This window comes from Rosa chinensis, chromosome 4, assembly GCF_002994745.2.
Source record: "Rosa chinensis cultivar Old Blush chromosome 4, RchiOBHm-V2, whole genome shotgun sequence".
In the NCBI taxonomy this organism is placed as follows: Eukaryota; Viridiplantae; Streptophyta; class Magnoliopsida; order Rosales; family Rosaceae; genus Rosa; species Rosa chinensis.
The window spans coordinates 37,703,050-37,725,221 of record NC_037091.1 but is presented as its reverse complement, the minus strand read 5'-3'; the positions used below and the strand labels follow the sequence as shown (position 1 = coordinate 37,725,221).

The 22,172-nt window shown below is 38.5% G+C and overlaps 3 protein-coding genes and 1 long non-coding RNA gene across 5 annotated transcripts; 3 read left to right on the top strand and 1 right to left on the bottom strand.

Moving 5' to 3' along the window:
- The first annotated feature begins 1,436 nt into the window (after positions 1 to 1,436).
- Positions 1,437 to 2,193, top strand: LOC112199232. Its single transcript, XM_024340277.1, has 3 exons — positions 1,437 to 1,660; positions 1,722 to 1,852; positions 1,961 to 2,193. Exons 1-3 carry the CDS (start codon positions 1,437 to 1,439, stop codon positions 2,191 to 2,193), a joined length of 588 nt encoding a protein of 195 aa, XP_024196045.1.
- Positions 2,194 to 5,411: 3,218 nt separating this feature from the next.
- On the top strand, positions 5,412 to 7,289 carry LOC112198421. Its single transcript, XR_005809268.1, has 4 exons — positions 5,412 to 5,681; positions 5,816 to 5,974; positions 6,744 to 6,789; positions 7,197 to 7,289. It is a non-coding gene; the product is annotated as an uncharacterized LOC112198421 (long non-coding RNA).
- Positions 7,290 to 12,839: 5,550 nt separating this feature from the next.
- LOC112197047 (heat stress transcription factor A-5) lies at positions 12,840 to 16,539 on the bottom strand. Its single transcript, XM_024337573.2, has 2 exons — positions 16,117 to 16,539; positions 12,840 to 14,378 (listed from the first exon to the last, which is right to left on the bottom strand). Exons 1-2 carry the CDS (start codon positions 16,336 to 16,338, stop codon positions 13,170 to 13,172), a joined length of 1,431 nt encoding a protein of 476 aa, XP_024193341.1. The 5' UTR covers positions 16,339 to 16,539; the 3' UTR covers positions 12,840 to 13,169.
- A 2,190-nt stretch (positions 16,540 to 18,729) lies between these two features.
- Positions 18,730 to 21,901, top strand: LOC112197046 (protein NRT1/ PTR FAMILY 5.10). 2 transcript variants are annotated; one of them, XM_024337572.2, is made up of 5 exons: positions 18,730 to 18,957; positions 19,036 to 19,253; positions 19,798 to 20,342; positions 21,016 to 21,218; positions 21,405 to 21,901. In XM_024337572.2, exons 1-5 carry the CDS (start codon positions 18,807 to 18,809, stop codon positions 21,830 to 21,832), a joined length of 1,545 nt encoding a protein of 514 aa, XP_024193340.1. In that variant the 5' UTR covers positions 18,730 to 18,806; the 3' UTR covers positions 21,833 to 21,901. The 2 variants fall into 2 exon arrangements, with proteins under 2 accessions (XP_024193340.1, XP_024193339.1); XM_024337571.2 differs by having other exon boundaries at positions 21,016 to 21,901.
- Positions 21,902 to 22,172: the final 271 nt, after the last annotated feature.

Here is a 22,172-nt window from a genome sequence, read left to right as displayed (position 1 = left end):
TCATATGAACTTATTAATTTACATATATGCTATGAAAATAACAATACTGCAGATTTAATGTGGGGATACATGTTCCTAATTGTTAACTAAAGATTCACAGCATACTTAAACAAACAATACTCAATCATATCTCATCATTACAGTAACCACATAATTCTCAATTTCACACTTCACATCACACGATCACAGTAAAGCATTCAACCATATATGCAGAATTCCATCAATTGGCATGATCAAGCATTCCAAATATGATTATGACAACCCTTTCCATATGCTAAACAGTAATCCATATGACAACCTTTTCCATATGCAGAAATTGAAAAACAAGTTCTGAGATTCTCAATGAAGATACCTTGGCCTCTGCTACAGCGCTGCAACAATTATTTTATAGCGGAAGCAAAAGAAAACAAGCAGCAAATTTCAACCCTTCCTCATGATCCAATCAATTCTAAAGAGGGTCTTGAATCCCCATAACTGAGAATTTATCTCAGTGAGTCCTAACTAAATCTGATCTCTAAAGCACAAGTGACCGTTATGTTCTAACGGTAATATTTTTAATTCTGGACTCGGATTTGGGCCTATTTACTTAATGAATTGGATTAGTAGTAAAACTGGGTATAAAAACCACTTAAGGCCTGCTTTACTATAACAGAAAATATATTTTATTTTCCAGAAAATAATTTTCACAGTATGGTTTTCTAGACAAAAACGCATGATATGTGTTTTGTGAAATTCCTAAGCTCTTATACCAGTTGCTAAACTACATGATGCAATAACAGAACACATCAACCACAAGATCAAATCATACAACACACATCAAGAACAAATAAACCAGCTGCACAACATCCACATATTCTGCAGAATAGCTTTCCTAGTGGCACTAGGACTCCACTGGATCAATGATGCTCTGGATCCCTGCAGAAACATCTTGGCCTAGGTTCAACATCTTGGCAACTGGAACGAGGATGAATAGCAGCAAACTGGAGCAACAGCCTTCTGTATGTCAACACCAAAAGCTTCAGAATGGGGCTGAACTATATGCTAAAAACCGGTGATGAATACAGGGACTTTGCTCCCTATTTATATTGGTCAATAAACCCAAGCCGGACTCATCCCATAAGGAGTCCAACACTTGCTTCATGTTTATCTTGATAGGAGACTTGTTGTTTATCACAAATACTCGATGTAATTCAGGTTAATTACTAATGAGCTTCCTACTTCTATTAAGAGACATACTCCTCAATAGATAACCAGAATTAGAGTTATGATTATATACTTCTTGTTATTTATGTAAAGATAAATCAATTGGTTTTATTCTTAATGTAAATCAGATAATGTTAAGTCCATGTTTTCTAACAGTACATTGTCCAGCCGTAGTTGAGCCCGACCCATCTTTGAAATTCTTCGGTTCGTGCCATGGTCTGGTAGGTCTAGGAATGGATGGGCGTGACGTTCTTGTGTTATGGAACCCATCTACTAGAGATATGAGGGTTCATCCAAAACCTACTCTTAGGAAGGATGATATGAATTTTCATGGCGTCGGTTATGATCCCTCTACTGAAGACTATAAAGTAATATGGGGATATAGTGATCATCTTAAAACTGTGATTGAGGTCTACTCACTAAAGAGGAATGAATGGAGGACTTACATAGACCTCAAGTATGTCAATTTAAACTTGCAAAAGGTTGCTATTTAAATGGATACATTGGATCAAGTTTAGCTTTCTGAGGTCTAGCATCATTTCATTTGATTTAGCAGAGAACAGGTTTAAGGAGGCATTGCCATTACCTGACTGTGGACCTGGTGGCAGCCACGAACTTAGCTCCTTGGGGATTGGGACTACCAAAAACTGTCTCTTTGTACATTCTGGACTCGATAAATTCAATCTTAACATATGGGTGATGAAGGAATTTGGGGTCAGGGAATCTTAGACTAGAGTCCTTCATATTCCTTCAGCAGTTATAGGTCCAGACCATGGATTTGATGAACACGGGTTAAAACCTCTTTGCATTTTGGACAATGGGGAATTTTTGATGGCTTATGATGAAAAATGCTTGCAATTATATAATCCCAGCACAATGACATTTCGGAGAATTATTCAAGAGGACGATGATAATTCTCCAATCAAAACTGTTACTTACGAGGAGACTCTAGTTTCACTGCCAGTAGCAGAAGTGCTGGAGTTGGAGTAGATGTGAAGCCAACGTCATCTCAATCGATTTTCTCTCTTCTAATATGGTCAAGTAGTAACTTTCTAGTATTCTATCATTTGGAGCAGAACACAGGCATGTTGGGGGCATGCGAAACATTTCTTAGCTTTCTACATTGTTCCTTCTTTTAATAAGGCTTCACCTGAATCTATGAGATTTCAAATATTTACTTATAATTGGTGATTGAAATGTATTCAAGTTGTTTCTATGTTTCTGTTACCCAGCATTGGAAGTACAAAATTTCTAAACAGTTTCATTGTCTCTTGAATAAAAGTGATCTTTTGCGCTTGTTATAATCTGCATTCCTATGTTATGTTTCTACTTGCAAAATACCTGTCATGTTGTTTTTCTTTGTTATTAGTTATTTTGAATGAACTTGGGAGCTCTTCTATCAGAGTCCAGAGGATTACCACCTTATACCACCTTCTATCAGGTTGTATATAATGATTCAGCGTTGTTTTGTATAATGTCCTTGAGGATTAGTTCAACCCTAGGGGAAATGGAATCGTGACATCTTAGGATCGTTGTGGTATGGGGCACCCAATTACAACTGAAGTAGAAACTATGAAAACGAGTGAAGCACAAGATGATAGGCAAATTATAGAAGGATTTTACTATAACAAAAAGATACAACAATTTCTCTCCTACAATAAGGAGAGCACAATTGATAATACCCTTTCTCTTATAACAGGAGGAAATACACTCTAACAAAGGAAAGAAAATTGAGTTTTAGGAGAAATCTCTATTTTCTCTCTAATTAAACTCCTCTCTCTCTCTCTCTCTCTCTCTCTCTCTCTCTCTCTCTCTCTCTCTCTCTCTCTGTGTGTGTTTTCACTCACCAACATGGGATAACAACTCTATAACACAAGACCTCTATTTATACTAAATAGATGAGGTTACAACTAGCTCCTTACAGCTTAAGAAACTTAGCTATAGATGAGTTGTAAATGCAATCTTTACAACTATCATATGTTGGAAAGTAAGCCACCATTTTTTGACTTAATCAAGAACTTAAACATGAAGTAAGAGGCAAAAGTGGCTTTACCTCCAGATATCTCCCACTTAAAGTCAGTTTTGTAATTCTTCTTTCCTCTCTACTTTGCCAGGTCCATACTGCTTATGTTTCTACTAGGCCAATAGAGGATCGACACCAAATAAACTTGTCATTGTTGATCGGCTTTGCTAGAACATCTGCTAGGTTGTCATTTGTATGGATTTTCTGTATATCCACACTTCCTTTTTCCACCTTCTCACGAACAAAGTGATATTGAAATCGTATGTGCTTTGTCCTTGGGTGGAATGTTGGATTCTTTGCCAGGTGCAAAGCGCTCTGACTATCACAAAATAGACCAATCTTTTCTTGTTTGTGTCTGAGCTCCTCCAGTAGCATTTGCAACCATATTGACTCTTTGCTAGCTTCCGTAGCTCCGACGTATTCTGCCTCTGTTGTATAAGTAGTCACAATAGATTGCAGTTTCGAAACCTAGCTTATAGCTCCCTTAGCAAGAGTAAACACATAACCTGTGGTGGACTTGCTCTTGTGAAGATCACCTGCATAATCTGAATTGATATAGCCTCTAACAGTAAAATCTGATCCTCCATAATATAATGCAGCATTTGAGGTAACCTTGGCATATCTTAGGATCCTCTTTACAGCACTCCAATGCTCTTTACCAGGATTCGCCATACTAACTGTTCCCACTGCTTGTGCAATGTCTGGTCTTGTGCACACCATAACAAACATTAAACTACCCACTGCTGATTTGTACGGTACTCAAGACATTTTCATCCTCTCTACTTTGTTGCTAGGACTCGTACTTGAGGATAACTTGAAATTAATAGGAAGAGGGGTAGAGATTGACTCAGAATCTTGCATGTTGAAGTTACAAAAGATTTTTTTCAAGTAGTTCTTCTGAGAAAGCCAAATCTTCCTACTATTTCTATCTCGGTAAATTTCACTACTAGAGAAAACCCATTTGGAGACAAATTTTTTCGGGACGGACTAGTTTTTCGTCTCCCAAACACATGATTAGAGACGAAAAAAAATATTTTGTCCCTAAAAATTTTGTCTTTCAAAACTCTTCAGTCAACGCTATTTAGAGGCAAAAAATTTTCAATTAGGGACAAAAAATATCTGTCCCAAAATTTAATTGGGGATGAAATTTAATTTTGTCTCCTATGTGTTTTAGATTTTGTAAATAATTGATCAAATTTAAGCGGTTAGTTGTGCCGAATTTCAAATTTTGGACAAAAAGAATTAGAGGCGAAAACTTTCGCCCCTAATTTTGTTTGCAGTATATATATATATATATATATATATATATATATATATATATATATATTACTTTTGGGCAAGGTTTGACAAAAATAAATAGTGTGTAGCGACTGAATGGGATTGAAACGATGTAGTTTCGATCTCACATATAAATAGCCTCTCCATTTATTTTTCTTCTCCCCTAGTCTTAGTTCTTTGAACTATACGATGATCACTGCTCTACGACTTCGCCACACGAGTCTCTGAACACCAATACCTCCCAGCAGCGGTGTCTCTCTCATGCAATCCCTCTCATCTAGCTATCTCGCCACTCTTAGTTTCTCTTCTCCTCATTTAGATCTCGAATTAGGGTTTTCAATGTTGCAAAATTTCAATCTTTTTTATTTATTTTGGTACTGCTAAATTGAGATTAGAGGCGCGACTAGAAGATAATTGTATTGTTGACTGCTACTAAGAACCTAAGAGAATTGTTTTGAAAATCCGAATTCTAGATAATCCTCTATATGACATACACTTAGGGTATTAGGATTCTTTTATTTTAATAATTCCTAATCCTAATAGCGTATTAGGATTCTTTTATTTTAATTAATTTATCTATTAAAATAAAAGAGTTTGTTAGCCAAAACAAATTTTTTTACGTAAATACCCCTTATTTAGATACTATGAAATCCACGTTAAAGAAAAAGGATAAACAAGTAAAATTACAATTTATATAAATAAAGAAATATTTTTTTTAAAGGGTCTTTTGATCTTTTATTAAAGGTAATAAGAATAAAAATCTCTGCTTACAATAGAATTATAGAAAACGGAAATAAGGACGTTTTTTTTTTTGAGAATGAAGTAATTGCATTAAAAAGAACGGAAATAAGGACTTAAATAATATCTTCCCACAATACCAAATCTTCTATTCATACATAATCACAATTTCTTTCAGATTCCTTTCATACGACCACAAACCTCTCCTCCAGCCCTAAGCCGCCATCAACGAAGAATAGAAAGAGACTAAGCTGCCATGAGAGGAGTACAGAAGAGACTAAGGGCGATGAGAGAAGTACAGAGAGACAAAGGGCGATAGGAGAAGTACAGAGAGACCAATATATTGGGATTGCTTCTACCAGCGATCTGGATCGCGAATGTATTGCGTTCTGAGTCGTGCGATCCGGATCGCGGTTCGGAAGCAAAGTGAGCGAACCAGGTTATTCATCATCTTTATTCTTGTTTATAATTCAAGTTTGAAGATTTAAACTCTGTTTCTTGGTCTTACATATTGTAATTCTTAGCTCAGTAAAGATTCCCTATAAACTGTTCTTGTTTGTTTCTTGGTCTTAGGTTTTGATTAGGAGCTAAAATTTGTCAAACTTATGGCTGAAGTAGTACTGAACTACTGATGGTGCTGTTTTAGTGATGGGCTTTGTATTGGTATTAGTTAATTGAGTCACTAGTTCATGGTTCATGGGAGGCCATCTTCAATGCTATTGAAGAAGTCAGGTAAGCTCCTTATCTATAACGAAAGATTGATCAGTTTGATGCATTAATCACATTGATTGTAAGCTGCTTAGTGATATTGATATTGATCACTCTGATACAATTATCTAATTTCTGTGTATATATGTCAGATATTAATACATGTAGCTGCCTAAGTATTGCCGGGGATTGAATGGAACTGTGATCAGTAGATGAATGTTCATGGCTTCTTTCTTTTTTTGGAATGAGATGAATGTTCATGACTAGTCTCTGATGTTTTGAGCTCTAGGCTAGTCTGAACAAAATGATAATACCAAAAAACTTAATGGCATAACTCATTAGGTTGGAGAGAGATTGCCAGCCAGCTAGCAATATTAACGTACTCTTTAAATTTTCTCTGATTTTGTATTACATAATTCTCTCTGCGGTAAATTATACTTAAGCGCATATACATACATACATATATATATATATATATATATATATATATTCTCAACTTCACTTCTATTTTTTTGGAGACTCTATGATTTTATTTGTCTGTACATTCTTCACTTTGATTCTATTTGTCGATCATTTGTCTTAATTTTCAGAAGTCTAAATACTCCTTAAAGTTTAGTTATCTACATGATATACATGGTATAATCACGTCCCCAGGAAAAAAAAAAAAAAAAGATATGCATGGAATATAGATTACATGTTCTGTGACGTTTGATTTTATATGACAGAGAGTTCAATTTTATATGGGAGGTAGTTGGTTTTGTTGCTCGATTTAATGTGCATTGTTTCATTGCAGGTAGCAGATTGGTGATTTCTTATTTTCTTTGCATTACAATGGAAAGGTAGATTTTTGTTATGTTTTTTTCTTTGGTCTGAATGAAGATTTGTTTGTTACTTTTGCATGAAAAAGTTGGGGGTGGTCTAAATGAAGATATATATTTTTTTTCCCTTTGGTCTGGAAGATATGTTTATTACTCTTACATTAATGGGATGATGAGCTGTTACATATGCTACTCTTTCAATGAGTTGTAGTTTTGTCATCCAGTCAGTTTGGCTTACAGCAATTCTCTATCAAAGTAATTATAGTTATCTGCGTTAATCCAGTAAGTCTGGCTAATTAAGCAAGAGGAAGGCTTGTCTCTTGAATATGCAACTTTTGTTTTCTGTTTTATTTTGATATTCAAGAGGCTGATGCACTATTTCGATAGAAACATACTGAAAATGGATTGATTGTACTTGTTTCTCATAGGCAAAGTAGATCAAGATGTGGCTTCTTCACAGGTCGAGAAAACTCGTGGCATTACAAGGGTTGTAGGAACTCACGCTGTTGTCAATGCAGCGAAAAAGAGAATTCCAATTCGGACGGATCATGAACACAACATTGAAGTTGTTGAGCATAATAGGTAATAGAAGAACTGGAAGTCAAGTTTGCGGCTTATGCAAAAGCAAATACATGTCCTCCTTATGGTGATGATACTGCTGAGAACGACCAAGAAATGGACCCTGAAGATGAGGAAAGTGAGGAAAATCTTGGCTATATGCATTAAGCTTGTTAGGTTTTTTTAAGTTAACTATTATTAAGACGTTGTTTATCTTATTTTAACACATGGATGTTCTTACTTGTAGAATTTATTTTTTAGTTGAAGACTTGTGAAACATATTTATGAAAGCGTTTAGTTTTTGTGTTGTTGAAATTGTCTTCTTTTTTCTTTTTCTTTTTTAATCACTAGATTATCCATAACAATAACGTAACAAATTGAATTTTTTGTTAAAAAAAAAAAATTCTATTTAATAGGCGACAAACTAAATTATGTTGCCTAGTATCATTTAATAATTTATTTAAAATTAAATTTGAAAAAAATTAAAATTTGAAAATAAAAGCAGACGGACTGAGTTTTGTCCCCTATTCCTCTCATTGGCGCTATTTATAGTTGATTTTCCCGCCAAATTAAAAAATTGGGGGACAAAACTTCATGGAATAGGGGACAATTTAAATTTTTTCTCCAAATACATTGGGAGACAAAATTTACCGATCATTGCCTTTAATAATTAGGGACGAGCATTAGGAGACGACTTTAGCCACAAAATGGTTCCGTCTCTAATTTTTTTGGGGGACGAACTCTCAGCATTTAGAGACAAACTAATTTTGTCTCTGAATGGGTTTTCTCTAGTAGTGTTTGCATCCCTGGAATCTTGTTTGCTAGCTGGTCCCAAGTCCTTCATTGCAAACTCCCTAACCAACTATGTCTTCAAATCTTTAATACGATCTTTGCTAGGGCCTGTTACCAACATGTCATCAACATACAACAACAGAATAATGAAATCACCATCACCAAATCTCTTGTAGTAAGCACAAGGATCTGGACTGAGTCTGTTGTATCCAAGGCTCATGATGAAGGAATCAAATCTCTTATACCAGCATCTCGAAGCCTGTTTGAGACCGTATAGTGATTTGTTCAACCTGCAAACCAAGTTCTCTTTTTCTTTTTCTTCAAATCTGTCTAGTTGGAGCATATAAATATCTTCTTCAAGTTCTCTATGAAGAAACACAGTTTCACATCTAACTGCTCTAAGCATAAGTAAAATGTTGCACATTGCCAGGACTACTCAAACTATTGTGAGTCGAACAATAGGAGAGAATATTTCGTTGAAGTCAATATCTTCTTTCTGAGCTAATCGTTTCACCACCAATCTAGCATGATACCGCTCCAGTTGGTCATTGCCATCTCGTTTGATCTTATAGACCCATTTGTTGCCAATGGCCTTCCTTCCTTGTGGTAGTGGAACAAGATCCCATGTCTTGTTTTTATGGAGGGCTTCAATTTGTTCTTACATTACTGCCATCCACAAAGAAGCTTCTTGGCCTTTTGTAGCCTCATGGAAAGTTGATGGCTCTCCATCCTCTATTAGTAGACAATGTGCAACATTTCCCTCCATAATGTATTGTGAGTGCCAAGATGGTTCTCTTCTCTCCCGAGTTGCGTTGCAAGCTCAACTTGTTCTTGTTCTTCATGCTCTAGTGTTGCTTCAGAAGAATCTGGAACTTCTTGTTCTTGTTTATCTTCAACTTGTACTGTAATTGTCTCTGGTTTCTCTTTTGAAGTGCTATCATTTTCTTTTTCTTGTACCTTTTCTTCTATAAATATTACATCTCTACTGATAATCACCTTGTGGTCAGTGGGATCCCACAGGCGGTACCCCTTAACTCCATCAGCATACTCTAAGAAAATGCATTTTCTAGATTTTGGATCCAATTTTGATGTTTCTTGGGCGTTGTACATAACATATACAAGACTTCCAAATGTATGTAAGCGAGAATAATCAGCTGGCTTACCAGTCCACATCTCCATTGGCGTCTTCAGATCAATTGCGGTTGATGGTGACCAATAACAGGCGGTCTTCATTGCTTCTGCCCAAAATGACTTGGTCATCCCCGCAGTCCTGAACATCGCTCTTGTCCGTTCTAACAAGGTTCTTTTCATCCACTCTGCTACTCCATTTTGTTGTGGAGTGTATGCCACTGTTAACTGCCTCTTGATACCTTCTTGTTGACAGAAGCTATCAAATTCATTACTGGTATATTCTCCTCCATTATCCGTCCTCAAACACTTGATCTTCTTTTTCGATTCAAGCTCCACACGCGCTTTGTATATTTTGAAAACTGGGAATACATCTGTCTTCCTCTTGATTGGATGTACCCATCTCCTAGAGTAATCATCAATAAAAGACACAAAATATCGTGCACCTCCTAGGAATAGAACTGGTGCTTGCCAAACATCGGAATGGATTAGTTTTAAGATAGCTTTGTTTCTAGCATTAGAACTGCTGAACTTTAATTTGTGTTGCTTACTAGTAACACAATGCTCACAAAAGGGTAATGAAACCTTTTCGAGAATCTTCAAATCCCTTTCTAACATGTGGCCAAGCTTATGGTGTCACGTCATCGTTGATTCTTCTAAAGAACTTACTGACACAATTAATATACTCTTCTCCTTCTTGTTGTGTTTATCCTTTAAGCATGTATAGATTTGCAGCTATATATCTTTTCCGCTTTCATTACCACAAGCGTGAATTTTACTATTTTCATGATCCCATGTTGACCATAGATTTTGTATCCACTACTATCTAATTGTCCCAAAGACAATAGATTTTTTTTTCAGGCCTTGCACATGCCGTACCTCCTGAATGGTGCAAACTTTACCATCATATATCTTCACTTTGATGGTACCAATACCAGAAATCTCATAGGGATAATCATCTCCCATGAACGCGATCCTCCTGAGATAGGTTCATATTGGCGGAACCATTCTCTCTAGGGGGTCATATGCCATGTTGCTCCTGAGTTCATAAGCCAATTATCAGCAAATTTTCTCTTGCCTCTTGACGACTCAAGACCTTTTCCTTTGGTTTCTTCGTTCTTCTTGAGATGCCAACACTCCCTTTTGTAGTGCGCTTTCTTGCCATAATGATGACACTTGACATTCTTCTTACTTCTGGATTTTGGTCTACTCTGATTTTGACTCCCACTGGGGCCACGTTCCATTGATCTCCCTCTCATTATCATCAAAGCTTTGGCCTATTGTGACCCTCCCAATCTATCTTCTTTGCTCTTGCGCAGACTTTCTTCTTCAAGAACTGCAGCTGCAATATCATCGAAGACTATTTCTAAATTGTTAGTTAAGTTGATGATAAGTTGATCATACGAAACAGGTAGTCTTTGAAGTAGAATTTCAGCATGTTCACCTGTCTCTATGTTATGCCCCATTACTGTGAGCTGTGAAAATAAGGTGTTGAGGGTGTTAATGTGGTCGGTCATCGTAATAGACTCCATCATTTGAAGGGTGTAAAGCTTTCTCTTCAAGAAGATTTTGTTGTGCAGTGATTTGGCCTCATACAATTTTGTGAGTGTATCCCATATCTCTTTTGTCGTCTCCTTCTCTGCCACACTTGAAACACTTCATTGGATAGTGCTAGGTGCAGATTAGCAATAGCATTGCCATCCATCTCGTGGCACTTGCCATCGTCAGTGATCTCCTCATGCCTAACTCCAATTGCTGCCAAGCAGTTATCTTTTCTCAGAATTGCTTTTATTCTCATTTTCCACAATCAGAAATTGTTCCCATTGAACTTCTCTATTTCGTACTTCGTCGCCATCGTTGAAGATGCCTCCTTTCCACTAATTGGATCTAACTGTAGCACGAAAACCGGCTATAAACCCGGCGCTCTAACACCACTGTTAGGATAATTGTGGTATGGGGCACCCAATTACAACTGAAGTAGAAACTATGAAAACGAGTGGCGCACAAGCTGATAGGCAAATTTTAGAAGGATTTGACTATGACAAAAGGATACAACAATTTCTCTCCTGCAATAAGGGGAGCACAATTGATAATATCCTTTCTCTTATATCAGGAGGAAATACACTCTAACAAAGGAGAGACAATTGAGTTTTAGGAGAAATCTCTCTCTCTCTCTCTCTATTTTCACTCACCAACATGGGATAACAACTCTATAACACAAGACCTCTATTTATACTAGATAGAGGCGGTTACAACTAGCTTCCTACAGCTTAAGAAACTTAGCTATAGATGAGTTGTAAATGCAATCTTTACAACTATCATATGTTGGAAAGTAAGCCACCATTTTTGACTTAATCAAGAACTTAAGTATGAAGTAAGCCACCGTTTTTGACTTAATCAAGAACTTAAGCATGAAGTAAGAGTCAAAAGTGGCTTTACCTCCACATGACATTGTCTTTCATTCCATGGAATCTCTGCGTGACTATTAGGCAATATAGAGGCAGTGATGAAACCTGAGTCCCATTTTTTAATTTCAAATAGATAGAAAACATGGATTGGCCGGATTCTGAATATCAGAAGATTACGCTGGTGAATGAGTTTTGGTGCAAGCAAGCTTGCCTCCAATTCCAGAATCGGGAGTTGTTGGTTGAAGGGAATCCTCTCTTCGCAATGGGAGGATCAATGCGGTAATGCTGTAATGTCTTTCATGAAAATAAGGAGAGACAACTTTACTTTGAAATCGGCAGCACACATTCAAAACGGAAACAGAATTCACCCTGATCCTTACTGGCTCAGTGCTCCTCAGTAGCTCCGGGTTTGTAAACTTAGTCTTGCTGCCACCTATTCTGTTGTTCCAGGAATCTTTAGTAAAGGAAAGGTGATTCAGGTTTAATTAGTCATACCAGATATGAACCTGCTGTGATTTACTTATGAGGAGCTAAGCAAGCTACCAATGGATTAACGGAAGAACTTGATCGTGGAGCTTTTGCAATGTTTATAGTTTTTAGAACATGATGTTGTTGCTGAAAAGATTAAATTCAAAGCCCAATTCAGGCCAGTTGGCAGAATATATCAGAAATTTAATTCGGTTAATACGATTCTGCAATGGGAGCACAGAATGATTGTGTTTGAGTTTATAAGAGAGAGTTCTGGCCAAACTGGCAGCTGAGGAGTGAAATAGCCTTGGAGACTGCAAGAAGGCTCTTGTATTTGCAATTTTGCATGAGAAGTACGGCAGCTAAACAATGACTCGTAACATTAAGCGTCAAAACATTCTTCTGGATGACACTGTGCATTGCCGAGTTTGTTCAAATGTCACGAGTTCTGACTTTCTGCTTTACACATTGGTAAGGTGTGTTTCAGAAAGATGGGTCAACTGAGACATGAATTAAGATCTGTATCAAGCCAAATTTGAATGCGATTTTGAGAGAAGCAGAAGCATTTTTAATCATAAAACCATAGATTCGAAGGCTCCGTACATGCCAAAAATTGGAGTCTGTACTTTTTTTTTTTGGTCTGAATTGGAGCGGTACACACTCTCCAATTGAGATAAGCTTATTGTGCTACTGCTGACAGAACTTGAGCAAAAGATATATCAAACAGAATAGCAGGTTAATATGTTTCTGTCCAACAGGTGGAATAGATTCTCAAGAAACCGAAATCACCTAACTATTTAATGGTTAGAAACGTAGTTACAATATATGCACAAATACAACACTGCTGATTTAGTCAAATCATGACCACTAACAGTAGCAAAAGGCAACTGAGAGCTAATGGCATTTTGCCAAGAACTTATTCAAACCAATGACAGGTAAAGTCACGTCAAGTTCGAGATCTTAAGAAACATGAATCTCACATAGAATGAGATAACAGGAAGAGAGCCTGCTTGGAACCTGGTCCTGGGGCTCACCGCACTGTGGTTGTCAAAGAGTAAGTGTTTCTGCACCTTTAGCATTTCTGGCCATTCCATCTTGCTCATCATACGGATTTTCTCTAAAATTAGAACTTGCTTCTTCATTCTCTGAACAACCAGGTCTTTCCGTTAGGAACTGTTCCCAGAAAACATCATTTACTCTAACTGGAACAGATATATGCCCTTTACTGTGTTTTGTGGCCTCTTTTTGGGAACTTTTAGGCCTGTCTTCATCAGCCAGATTTTTCTGTGGAAGGGCTCTTATATCTGATTCTTTGTTAGTGGCATTCAAACCTGGGGATGGGGAGTTGCAAATGTCCTGACCTACTAGGGGTACCGTAGCTGAATGCGGGCTACTGATCACTTTCAAGGGAGAAGATGATAGTGTGAGATTTAAGTGACAGGTTATCTGGCCATCACTATCTTCATTAGAAGGCAAACCTGACTGCAAGGAATGAAGTCCAGGGCTTCCAACATTTGGTGCTTTTCGTGATAACGAATCCATTTTGAATGCAAAAGATGTTCCAGTATCCGAAAGTTCTAGTGGTTCATTCGCAAATAAAAGACCTTCTGTTCTCATCTGTGCACCTTTCAGTTCTTCCGATATTTTCCTACTTGAACTATCCCCATCTTCATTGGAACTCTGGGTGCTACGTGAAACCAGGTTCATGTCTGAAACAGCTGGAGATAATTCCAGTCTCAGCTTATTTGAAAAGTCTTGGTGGAAAAAATTTCCAAACTCCGATCTGGAGCTACTTTGGTTATCCACAAAACTATTGTCCACAACTAGCTGTGAGTGGTCCGCATCAGGCAGACGCCTTTTCTTGTTATATGCTGAGAAATCCATAGATTCAATTTTTCGGGCTAGATGTTCAACAAAGGCAGGGTTCTGAACAGCTTTATCTAAGAATGTTAGTAAATTATTCTGCCGCTGCTCCATACCATTTACCCGCTGTGTCAGGTCTTCCAACTGAAGCTTTTCAGCAGATCGCTGCTGCTGGAACCTTGAAATATTTGCCTCAAGTGCAGCTTTTTCATTTGATAGCTTCTCTATTTCATCATCAAGAGCTGCTCTTTCCTGATCAACCATAGAACCCTGAGGATTACTGTGGCTATGAATGGGTTTTCTGCGATGAATATTCTTAAGAAGATGCTTTTGATCTTGTATAAATTCTTCATTAGCAAACTCCCATCTTTCAGGATCAATCTTTCGAAATCCCTGTGGCCAATAATCCAATGTGCTTGGTTAAAATGTACTAAGGAACACCACAAATAGAAACAAAAATAAATAGAGAGAATACCAAATTCTTTTGGAGCCTGTAGTGCCTGCATTTAAAAGAGGGTGAATGGGGGAAATAGGACAGCTAAGGAGGCACTTAAGGCGTGGCATATATATAAAAGACGGCTTAAGATATAAAAGTAAATGAACAACACAAGAATTCCTGATCTAAGATTTGCATACCATTTCTCGGTTTTTTGTGTGTGTGTGTGTGTGTGTGTCTGAATTTGCTTACCATTAAGCATTGGACAACCAGAGGAAGGCCCATACAAAATTTACCTCAATGAAAAGTATATTCCATACGATAGTAAAATAGATTTGAGCAGGATATGCTCTAAGCTAGATTACTAAAATTATCAGATCTCTAAGCTACACATAAAAAACCAGACTAAAACTAAAGACTAAATTAAACATCAATTAAGGACAAAACCTTTGATGTCTTAACATATTTTACCAGCAACATATGTCAGACAAAGAAAAGGAACAAAGAAGAAAAGAAAGTTATATCAACAAATCCTTGATGGCAAGACTGTCATATCAGCAAAACAATATGAGTGCATATTATCCCCTTAAACATATCCTTTTGTGAGACTGCTAATAGTGGATCACTTGTATTGTATTGCACATATCTCTCAATTTTCGGTCTGCCCTTAGTTCAAGGTAATCTAGATCACAATAGCCTCAAACTTTTGCTGCTCCCATCCTTGTGCTATGACATATAGATATAAATTGCCTTGAAAACTGGTTTCCAAGTAGAGCTCATGCATAATCCCATAATATTCTACCTTTTTTAAGTGCTCATATACAACTCCATTATATTGTATCTTCTCAGTGTAGTTTATTTGAGACATGACAGCTCACCATGCTTCCATGCCCGGCACTTTATTCAAGCTAAACCAGTAGCACAATGGTAGCCGTTTCATTCCAAGAGGCGGCTTTCACTCACCTATGACCTAGCCTACCAGTCACTAATGACTTGGTATCCCCATACATAATACTTGATCCATCATCATCTTACTTAGAAGTCACCTATCCTTGAACTCTAACCCAATCACGCACTGGTACCAAAACTGATGTGGACTGTGGGTAACCAACTTGCAAGGGAAGGAGAAGGTTTTGCTACACCAAAAGTATTTTTCCAGCATGCAAGGATTTGAGGCATGTCAGCTTTCCATCTCCTTTTCTTACTTGGAAACCTCAGAAGCCAAGCCAAAGCATGTTCAACAGCTCCAAATCCCATTTGTATCACTAAACATGTAGTAAAAGGTATCCGAGACAATTCCTAAAATGCTGGTGCTTAGAAACCAGGAAATGAAAGCTAGCAAAGGACGCAACTAAGGCTCGTCTAAGTAGATACAAGGACTCACTTAGTGCATCTAAAAAGATATATTAAACCTTACTGTAAGTCATCAAAAATGTAGTGTGATCTCATCGTTTCACCTAAAATCACATACTTCATCATCTATATCGAATTTCCATTTTCGATTACAATACCGGTTCGATCCTAGTAAAATGCAATCAGCTAGCTATAGACAGAACCAGTACAACACTACAATTTTCTGCAGGTTAATTAATCATTACATCCAAACAAATGGGAAGCGAAATGTACAGGAGCTATGATTCAAAAAAAAAAATCTGATAATTCGATTAGATCAAAATCTGAAGAGGAAGGACTTACGTAGGTATTGAGCTGACGGATGAAGCTAGAGAAGTTGTTGTGCTTGAAATAGGTGGGGAGCAGAAGCCGAGCGAATTCTGGAGGGTTCCAGACGACGAAGCTCTTCTTGTTGGAGCTCCACGACACGATCTCGTCCGTCGCCGAGTCGTCCACCATGTCGTACGTCTTCAGTAAGAAGGGCGCCGGACCGCCGCCTCCGCCAGCAGCAGAGGTTCCGTCCATTTTGCAAAGACGAGTCGGGTCGGACTTGGATTGGGATCCGAATGGGTGTAACGGCGGAGAGAGATGGAGGAAGTGGGATCGGAAGGTGTAGAGACAGGAGAGAATGGAATAGAAGAGTTTCGAAGCTTTTTGCCCGGCAGCCAGCCAGAGTTGACTTGAATTACCTGCTTTCAAAACGAGCGGTTTTCATTTGTCCGATGTCACGTCATCATTCAAATTCGGTTTGGGGAAGCAGTAGGTGGATTCATTTACGAGAGAATCTTGCGTGAGGCAACCGCATGGTCAATGTGGTGGGGCGGATCAATCACTGTCGAGCAGAGGAGGTATTTTAGATATTACACAATAGGGAGCAGGGGCAGTTTCAAAAAAGAGAGAAAATTTTCTTTATTTCTTCTAATTGGTTGGCCCTAAAGCCACATGGTGGGAAAACCCCCTCCTAAGAATTTCTCTTCATTTATAAGTTTTTTGGGAAAAGAGTTACGCTTCTGGATGTTAGGAAGTTACAAAGCAGTATCCGAAGTAGCTTTTGAATTCACGAAAATAAATATTTTTAGAGGAAAACTTTAAATTTACTAACCTCGTAGATAATATTTCAATTGTCTAAAAAATGATCTCTCTCTAGTAGGTGTCTCTTAGGGTTTCATTGCGGCTGCTCAGTACTTTGGCTCCAAGGTGGTGTTTTTGGCACTAAGTCTACGTTTGATGAGGGTGGTGGGGATGGTTTCGTTTGCGGCTGCCACCAAGCAAGGCTGGTTTTCAACCATTTTGTGGTTGGGTCTTTAGGGATGGTCATAGCGCCGACTAAAGTTGGAATTAACTGCAAGGAGATGGATGATTTGGGCCTGGATGTTGGGGATGGTGGATTGGCTACCATCGCGGTGGTTACAGAGGCTGTTGATGGGCCCACTTAACGAGCGTACGGGCCTTTGCTCGTGCGGCGACTATAGGCTACTCCAAAGGAAGGATAACGATTCCATAGGGGATGAGCGCACGTCCGTACACGTGGAAGGGTGTTATGTCTCCAGGTCGAGTAGATTTGACAGCTGGTCTGGACCCCAACCATCCTCAGCGCCTATATAAGCGCTGATAATGGCTTCTTTCTATGTCTGTAGATTCCGGTGAAAGCAGAACTCAGCAAATAGGAGTATCGAGGATTCCATCAGCCCCGAATGCCCTCAACGGATCATTCCTAAACAGAGGCCTATTTTCCATAGCGGCAGAGTTGATGTAGGGTTTTTTGCGTCTTCCTATTGAGTATGCAGACAAATTTTGTGGCTCTGGTGAGGGCGGCTTGTCGGGGTTTGCTTCTGGGAGTTCAGCAGGAAGCATAGTGGCTGGGGGATGGTGCTAGGATTTTGTTGCTGGCTGTGTTTGAGTTGATGGCGAATTCAGGCTTGGTTCCCAAGCCGAGGTGGTGGCGCTTGAGTCTAGATGGTCAATGCTGGGGCTCGGTGCTTATGTTGGTGGCAAGCTTTGGCCATCTGGTTGCCACAGGCGACGACATGGTGGAGTATGTAGAGCTAGGGTCTTTGCTGATATTGGGCTTAGGGTTTTCTCCACAAGATTTTGGGCTTAGGGTTTCTGGGCCTAAGGCTTTGTCCAAGTGTTGGGCCTTTTCTATTTTGGGTTTTGTCTACATTTTACTTGAACTCCGGGATACCCCATATGCGTAAGGTTGTCCTAGGTTTCTACGAATAAGTTAGGGCGGATTTTGATCCATAACTCCAACATTTTCTTGGTTACTTTGGTTACTGGAGCTTCATCTGAGGGTAGCTACATTTAAGTTGCTTTAGGGTAGCCTCCCATGGTGGCTTGGCTGACGACGACGGCAGCGGAGGCTGTGATGTGTCAGCAATGGTGGTGCCTGCTAGGGCTTCTCAAAGTTGGGGCTATTAGGCTCCAAAGTGGATATTGGACATCATGTAGGCTTGGTTGTTTCAGGCTCATAGGATTCTTAGGTTTTTATTTTTCATTTTAGCTTTGGGTCTCCGTCCTTTCTTATGAAAGGATGATAGGCCTTTTTTTTTTTTTTTTTTTTTGAATGAGGAGATCGACAAGGAAAATAGATACCTTGTTGTCCCTTAATCATCTTCGAAGGTCTAGTTTTCCATGTTCTTGGCTTAATTCTAAAAGGTGGGTGTGTTAGAGGTGTGGTGTGTAGTATACTCTATTTAGGAGTGTGCTATGAAGTGTATTTTATTTAGGAGTGTGCTTAGCATAAAATTCTGTGCTGTGAAGTGTGTTGTTATATTATACAGCTTGCTGATCTCATAATGTGATCACATTTCTGAGTCAATACACACACACATATATTGACATTTTTTATAACTAAAAATGCTAGGTATGTTAATATTTTAAAAGTTAATATGTTGCATGAGACAAAAGAAAAATAAGCAAAGAAAGAAAAAAAGAAAAACAAACAAACAAACGGAGCAAAAAGATATTTCTTGGAGCTCAATCAGTCAAAAATGGCCAACTCCTACTACGAGTCTCCGGCCACCCATACTCCACTACTACTCGACGATGACGACGACGTGGTGGAGGCCGCCGTTGACTACCAAGGACACCCGGTCCTCAGGTCCACCTCAGGCGGTTGGCGTTCCGCCTCATTCATAATAGGTAAACGCCGCAGTGAATCACATTCACTACTTCAAGCCTCTGTGCATAAAGTAATTACCGAAGATGAATTTGTTTCAGGTGTGGAGATTGCGGAGAGGGTCGCCTACTATGGTATTGCCTCCAACCTTATCTCCTATCTGACAGGGCCTCTGGGTCAGTCAACGGCCACGGCGGCTCAAAATGTCAACGTTTGGGACGGAACGGCGTCGTTGCTCACTTTGTTTGGAGCGTTCTTGGCCGATTCTTACCTCGGACGCTACCGCACCATCGTTGTTGCTTCTCTCCTCTACATTTTGGTTTGTCTCACTCTCCTGCCTTACAATTTTTTGTAAGTATATATTAACTGAGTAAAATATTTATTTACTGTCTAAAGTAAAAATCTTTCATCTAGAGTGGTAATGTGGTAGTGAGACTAATGCAGCTGCTCTTAGGCTAGCTTGGTATACAATTTTGCCTCTGGTTTGGCAAGAAGAGCCTGCTCATTTTGTTGTCTCGAAAATCGATTTTGTTCAGTTTGAGCCCTCATAAAATTCTTTTATTAAGAAACCGTTTATATTGCTTAAAGTGATGTGTGAGCATAGAATTCATTAGCTCTATAATTGATCCAATGTGTTTAGGGAGTTACCCTTTTGACCTGGTGTAAGGTAAAGTCTGGCTCTTAATCACATTATATGAAAACTCTTTATAGTTTGATATGATTTTATTTTTCCTTGGGATGGAATTTTCTATGGAGTGATTATGTATTCTGTAGGAATGATTTTGATATATATTTTAATGTTGTTTCCTTTGTATTTGCTGCTATGTTTAAAATGCTACCATTCTTGATCTAAATTGGAACAGGGACTTGGCTTGTTGACCCTCTCGGCCTTGCTTCCTTTTCTAAGTGCTTCTGACTGTGAAACAACCAATCAGTCCACATCATGTTCTTCTCGGCTTCAAGAATTGTTCTTCTTCTTCTCTATATATCTAGTAGCTGTGGGGCAAGGTGGACACAAGCCTTGCGTTCAGGCTTTTGGAGCTGATCAGTTTGATGGACAAGATCCAGATGAATGCAAAGCCAAAAGCTCATTCTTCAATTGGTGGTATTTTGGTATATGTGCTGGTCCCTTGTGTACATTTTCCTTATTAGCCTACATACAGGACAACCTGAGCTGGGGTCTTGGTTTTGGAATTCCTTGTATTGTGATGGTCCTCGCATTGTCTATTTTCCTTCTTGGAACTAGAACTTACCGGTATAGCGTCAAAGGGGATGAGGAAAGCCCGTTTGTGAGAATTGGTAAGGTGTTTGTTGTATCATTAAGGAATTGGCGAACATGTTCTTCAGCAATAGCTTCTGAAGAGGAATCTCGAGGAATTCTGCCTCACCAAAGTTCTGAACAATTCAAGTAAGAGATTTATTCGATCAAAAACAATAATGTTGAGAGTTGATTGAAGAGAACTGGATAAACTAAGCAACAAGATTCAGTAAGAAGTTTAATGCATACAAAGCTGTTAATACCCCATATACCATGCCTGAATCGTGGCAGACTTATAAAATATTAATAATAAATGAAGATTCTAATATGGCTGGATAAATCTTTCAATTTTAAATTAGCTATAGAGCTAGAATGAGTTGGATAAAGGTTAATTGAGTTATACAAAGTCAAATTATATCGGATTCCCCCTTTTTCTTAAATATGTATGAGACCATTTGGAATTTTAGAAGTGATAAATTTTCTCATCAAAGTATCATATCTGTGTGTAGTCATTGTATACCTGGTGGGTTCAGCCCGTACTATTACTCACTATTGCATTGGCTACTATATGTATTCTTGAACGTACACTGTTACAGTGCCACTGACAGAATATATGGTAAATATATTGCAGTCCGCGACACAACCTTGCTGTGATTCTCTATAAAGCAAGATTTAGTATTTGCTGAACTTATTTGCTCAACCTAGTATTTCATATTGCAACTGTTTATACCAGAAAACTTAACTAATTAGATTATTATATGCTTGACCAAACTTCTGAATTTCAAGCTCCTTTTAAATTGTTTGAATCCTCTAAATCTGGCAGGTTCCTCAACAAAGCCTTGCTTGCTCCAGATGATTTGAAGGGAAATGGGAAGGTGTGTACCGTCCTCGAGGTTGAAGAAGCAAAAAGCATTCTTCGGCTATTTCCAATATGGGCTACATGCTTGGCATATGCTATTGTGTTTGCACAGTTTTCAACCTTCTTCACCAAGCAAGGTGCTACCATGAACAGAACAATTGTGCCAGGTTTTGACATACCACCAGCTTCCCTTCAGACTTTTATCGGCCTAGCAACTATCATCTTCATTCCCATTTATGACCGCATTTTTGTACCAATGACTAGAGCTTATACTAGGAAACCCTCTGGCATCACAATGCTACAGAGAATTGGAACAGGGATGTGTTTATGTGCTATTTCCATGGTTGTTGCAGCTCTGGTTGAGATGACAAGGCTGCAAACTGCGGAAGATTATGGTCTGGTTGATAATCCAAGTGCCACAGTTCCAATGAGTATTTGGTGGTTGGCTCCTCAGTACTTGTTGATGGGATTAGCCGATGTTTTCACAATGGTTGGTTTGCAAGAGTTTTTCTATGACCAGGTGCCAACTGAGTTACGGAGTGTAGGACTCGCCCTCTACCTCAGCATATTTGGTGTTGGAAGCTTTTTCAGCAGCTTTCTTATCTCGGCCATTGAGAAAGCTACCAGTGGGATGGGTCAAGATAGCTGGTTTTCTAATAATCTGAACCGAGCACATCTTGATTACTTCTATTGGCTACTTGCTGGACTCAGTGTGGTAGAATTGGCTATCTTTGTGTATTTTGCAAGATCTTACATTTATAATAGGAGAGGTACAATATGAAAACCTTGTTCTTGCAGTTATTGTAATTATAAAGTGAAATGTAATATAAATCTAGTGCTCTCACCATCCTGCCTGATTGTTGCAAATATGAAAACTGAAAGATGTAATCATATATAATCCATTAAACATGTCCAGAAGTGGAATGATAAATGTATGATGGCAAAGGGTTAGTGTAAGAGTTCATTAAATATGATTCATTACATCTGCAGTTGAACTAACGAAGCTACTACAGAACCGGCTGTCAACATTACTTGTTGTCCGGATGAAGGATGTCGTCGTGGTCCTTGGGGGAAGGTGTTGGTTAGATATTGACTATGACTATGTATACTGGATTCCATGG

Excerpts from the sequence above, each read along its gene's own strand:
- LOC112199232 (XM_024340277.1), top strand. The coding sequence starts at position 1,437 with ATGGATGGGCGTGACGTTCTTGTGTTATGGAACCCATCTACTAGAGAT. Across the intron at positions 1,661-1,721 it reads AGGACTTACATAGACCTCAA|CTTTCTGAGGTCTAGCATCA; the intron begins GTATGTCAATTT and ends GATCAAGTTTAG. Across the intron at positions 1,853-1,960 it reads GATTGGGACTACCAAAAACT|TTATAGGTCCAGACCATGGA; the intron begins GTCTCTTTGTAC and ends TTCCTTCAGCAG.
- LOC112197047 (XM_024337573.2), bottom strand. The coding sequence starts at position 16,338 with ATGGACGGAACCTCTGCTGCTGGCGGAGGCGGCGGTCCGGCGCCCTTC. Across the intron at positions 14,379-16,116 it reads TCCGTCAGCTCAATACCTAC|GGATTTCGAAAGATTGATCC; the intron begins GTAAGTCCTTCC and ends TATTGGCCACAG.
- LOC112197046 (XM_024337571.2), top strand. The coding sequence starts at position 18,807 with ATGGCCAACTCCTACTACGAGTCTCCGGCCACCCATACTCCACTACTA. Across the intron at positions 19,254-19,797 it reads CTTCTCTCCTCTACATTTTG|GGACTTGGCTTGTTGACCCT; the intron begins GTTTGTCTCACT and ends AAATTGGAACAG. Across the intron at positions 20,343-21,015 it reads CAAAGTTCTGAACAATTCAA|GTTCCTCAACAAAGCCTTGC; the intron begins GTAAGAGATTTA and ends TAAATCTGGCAG.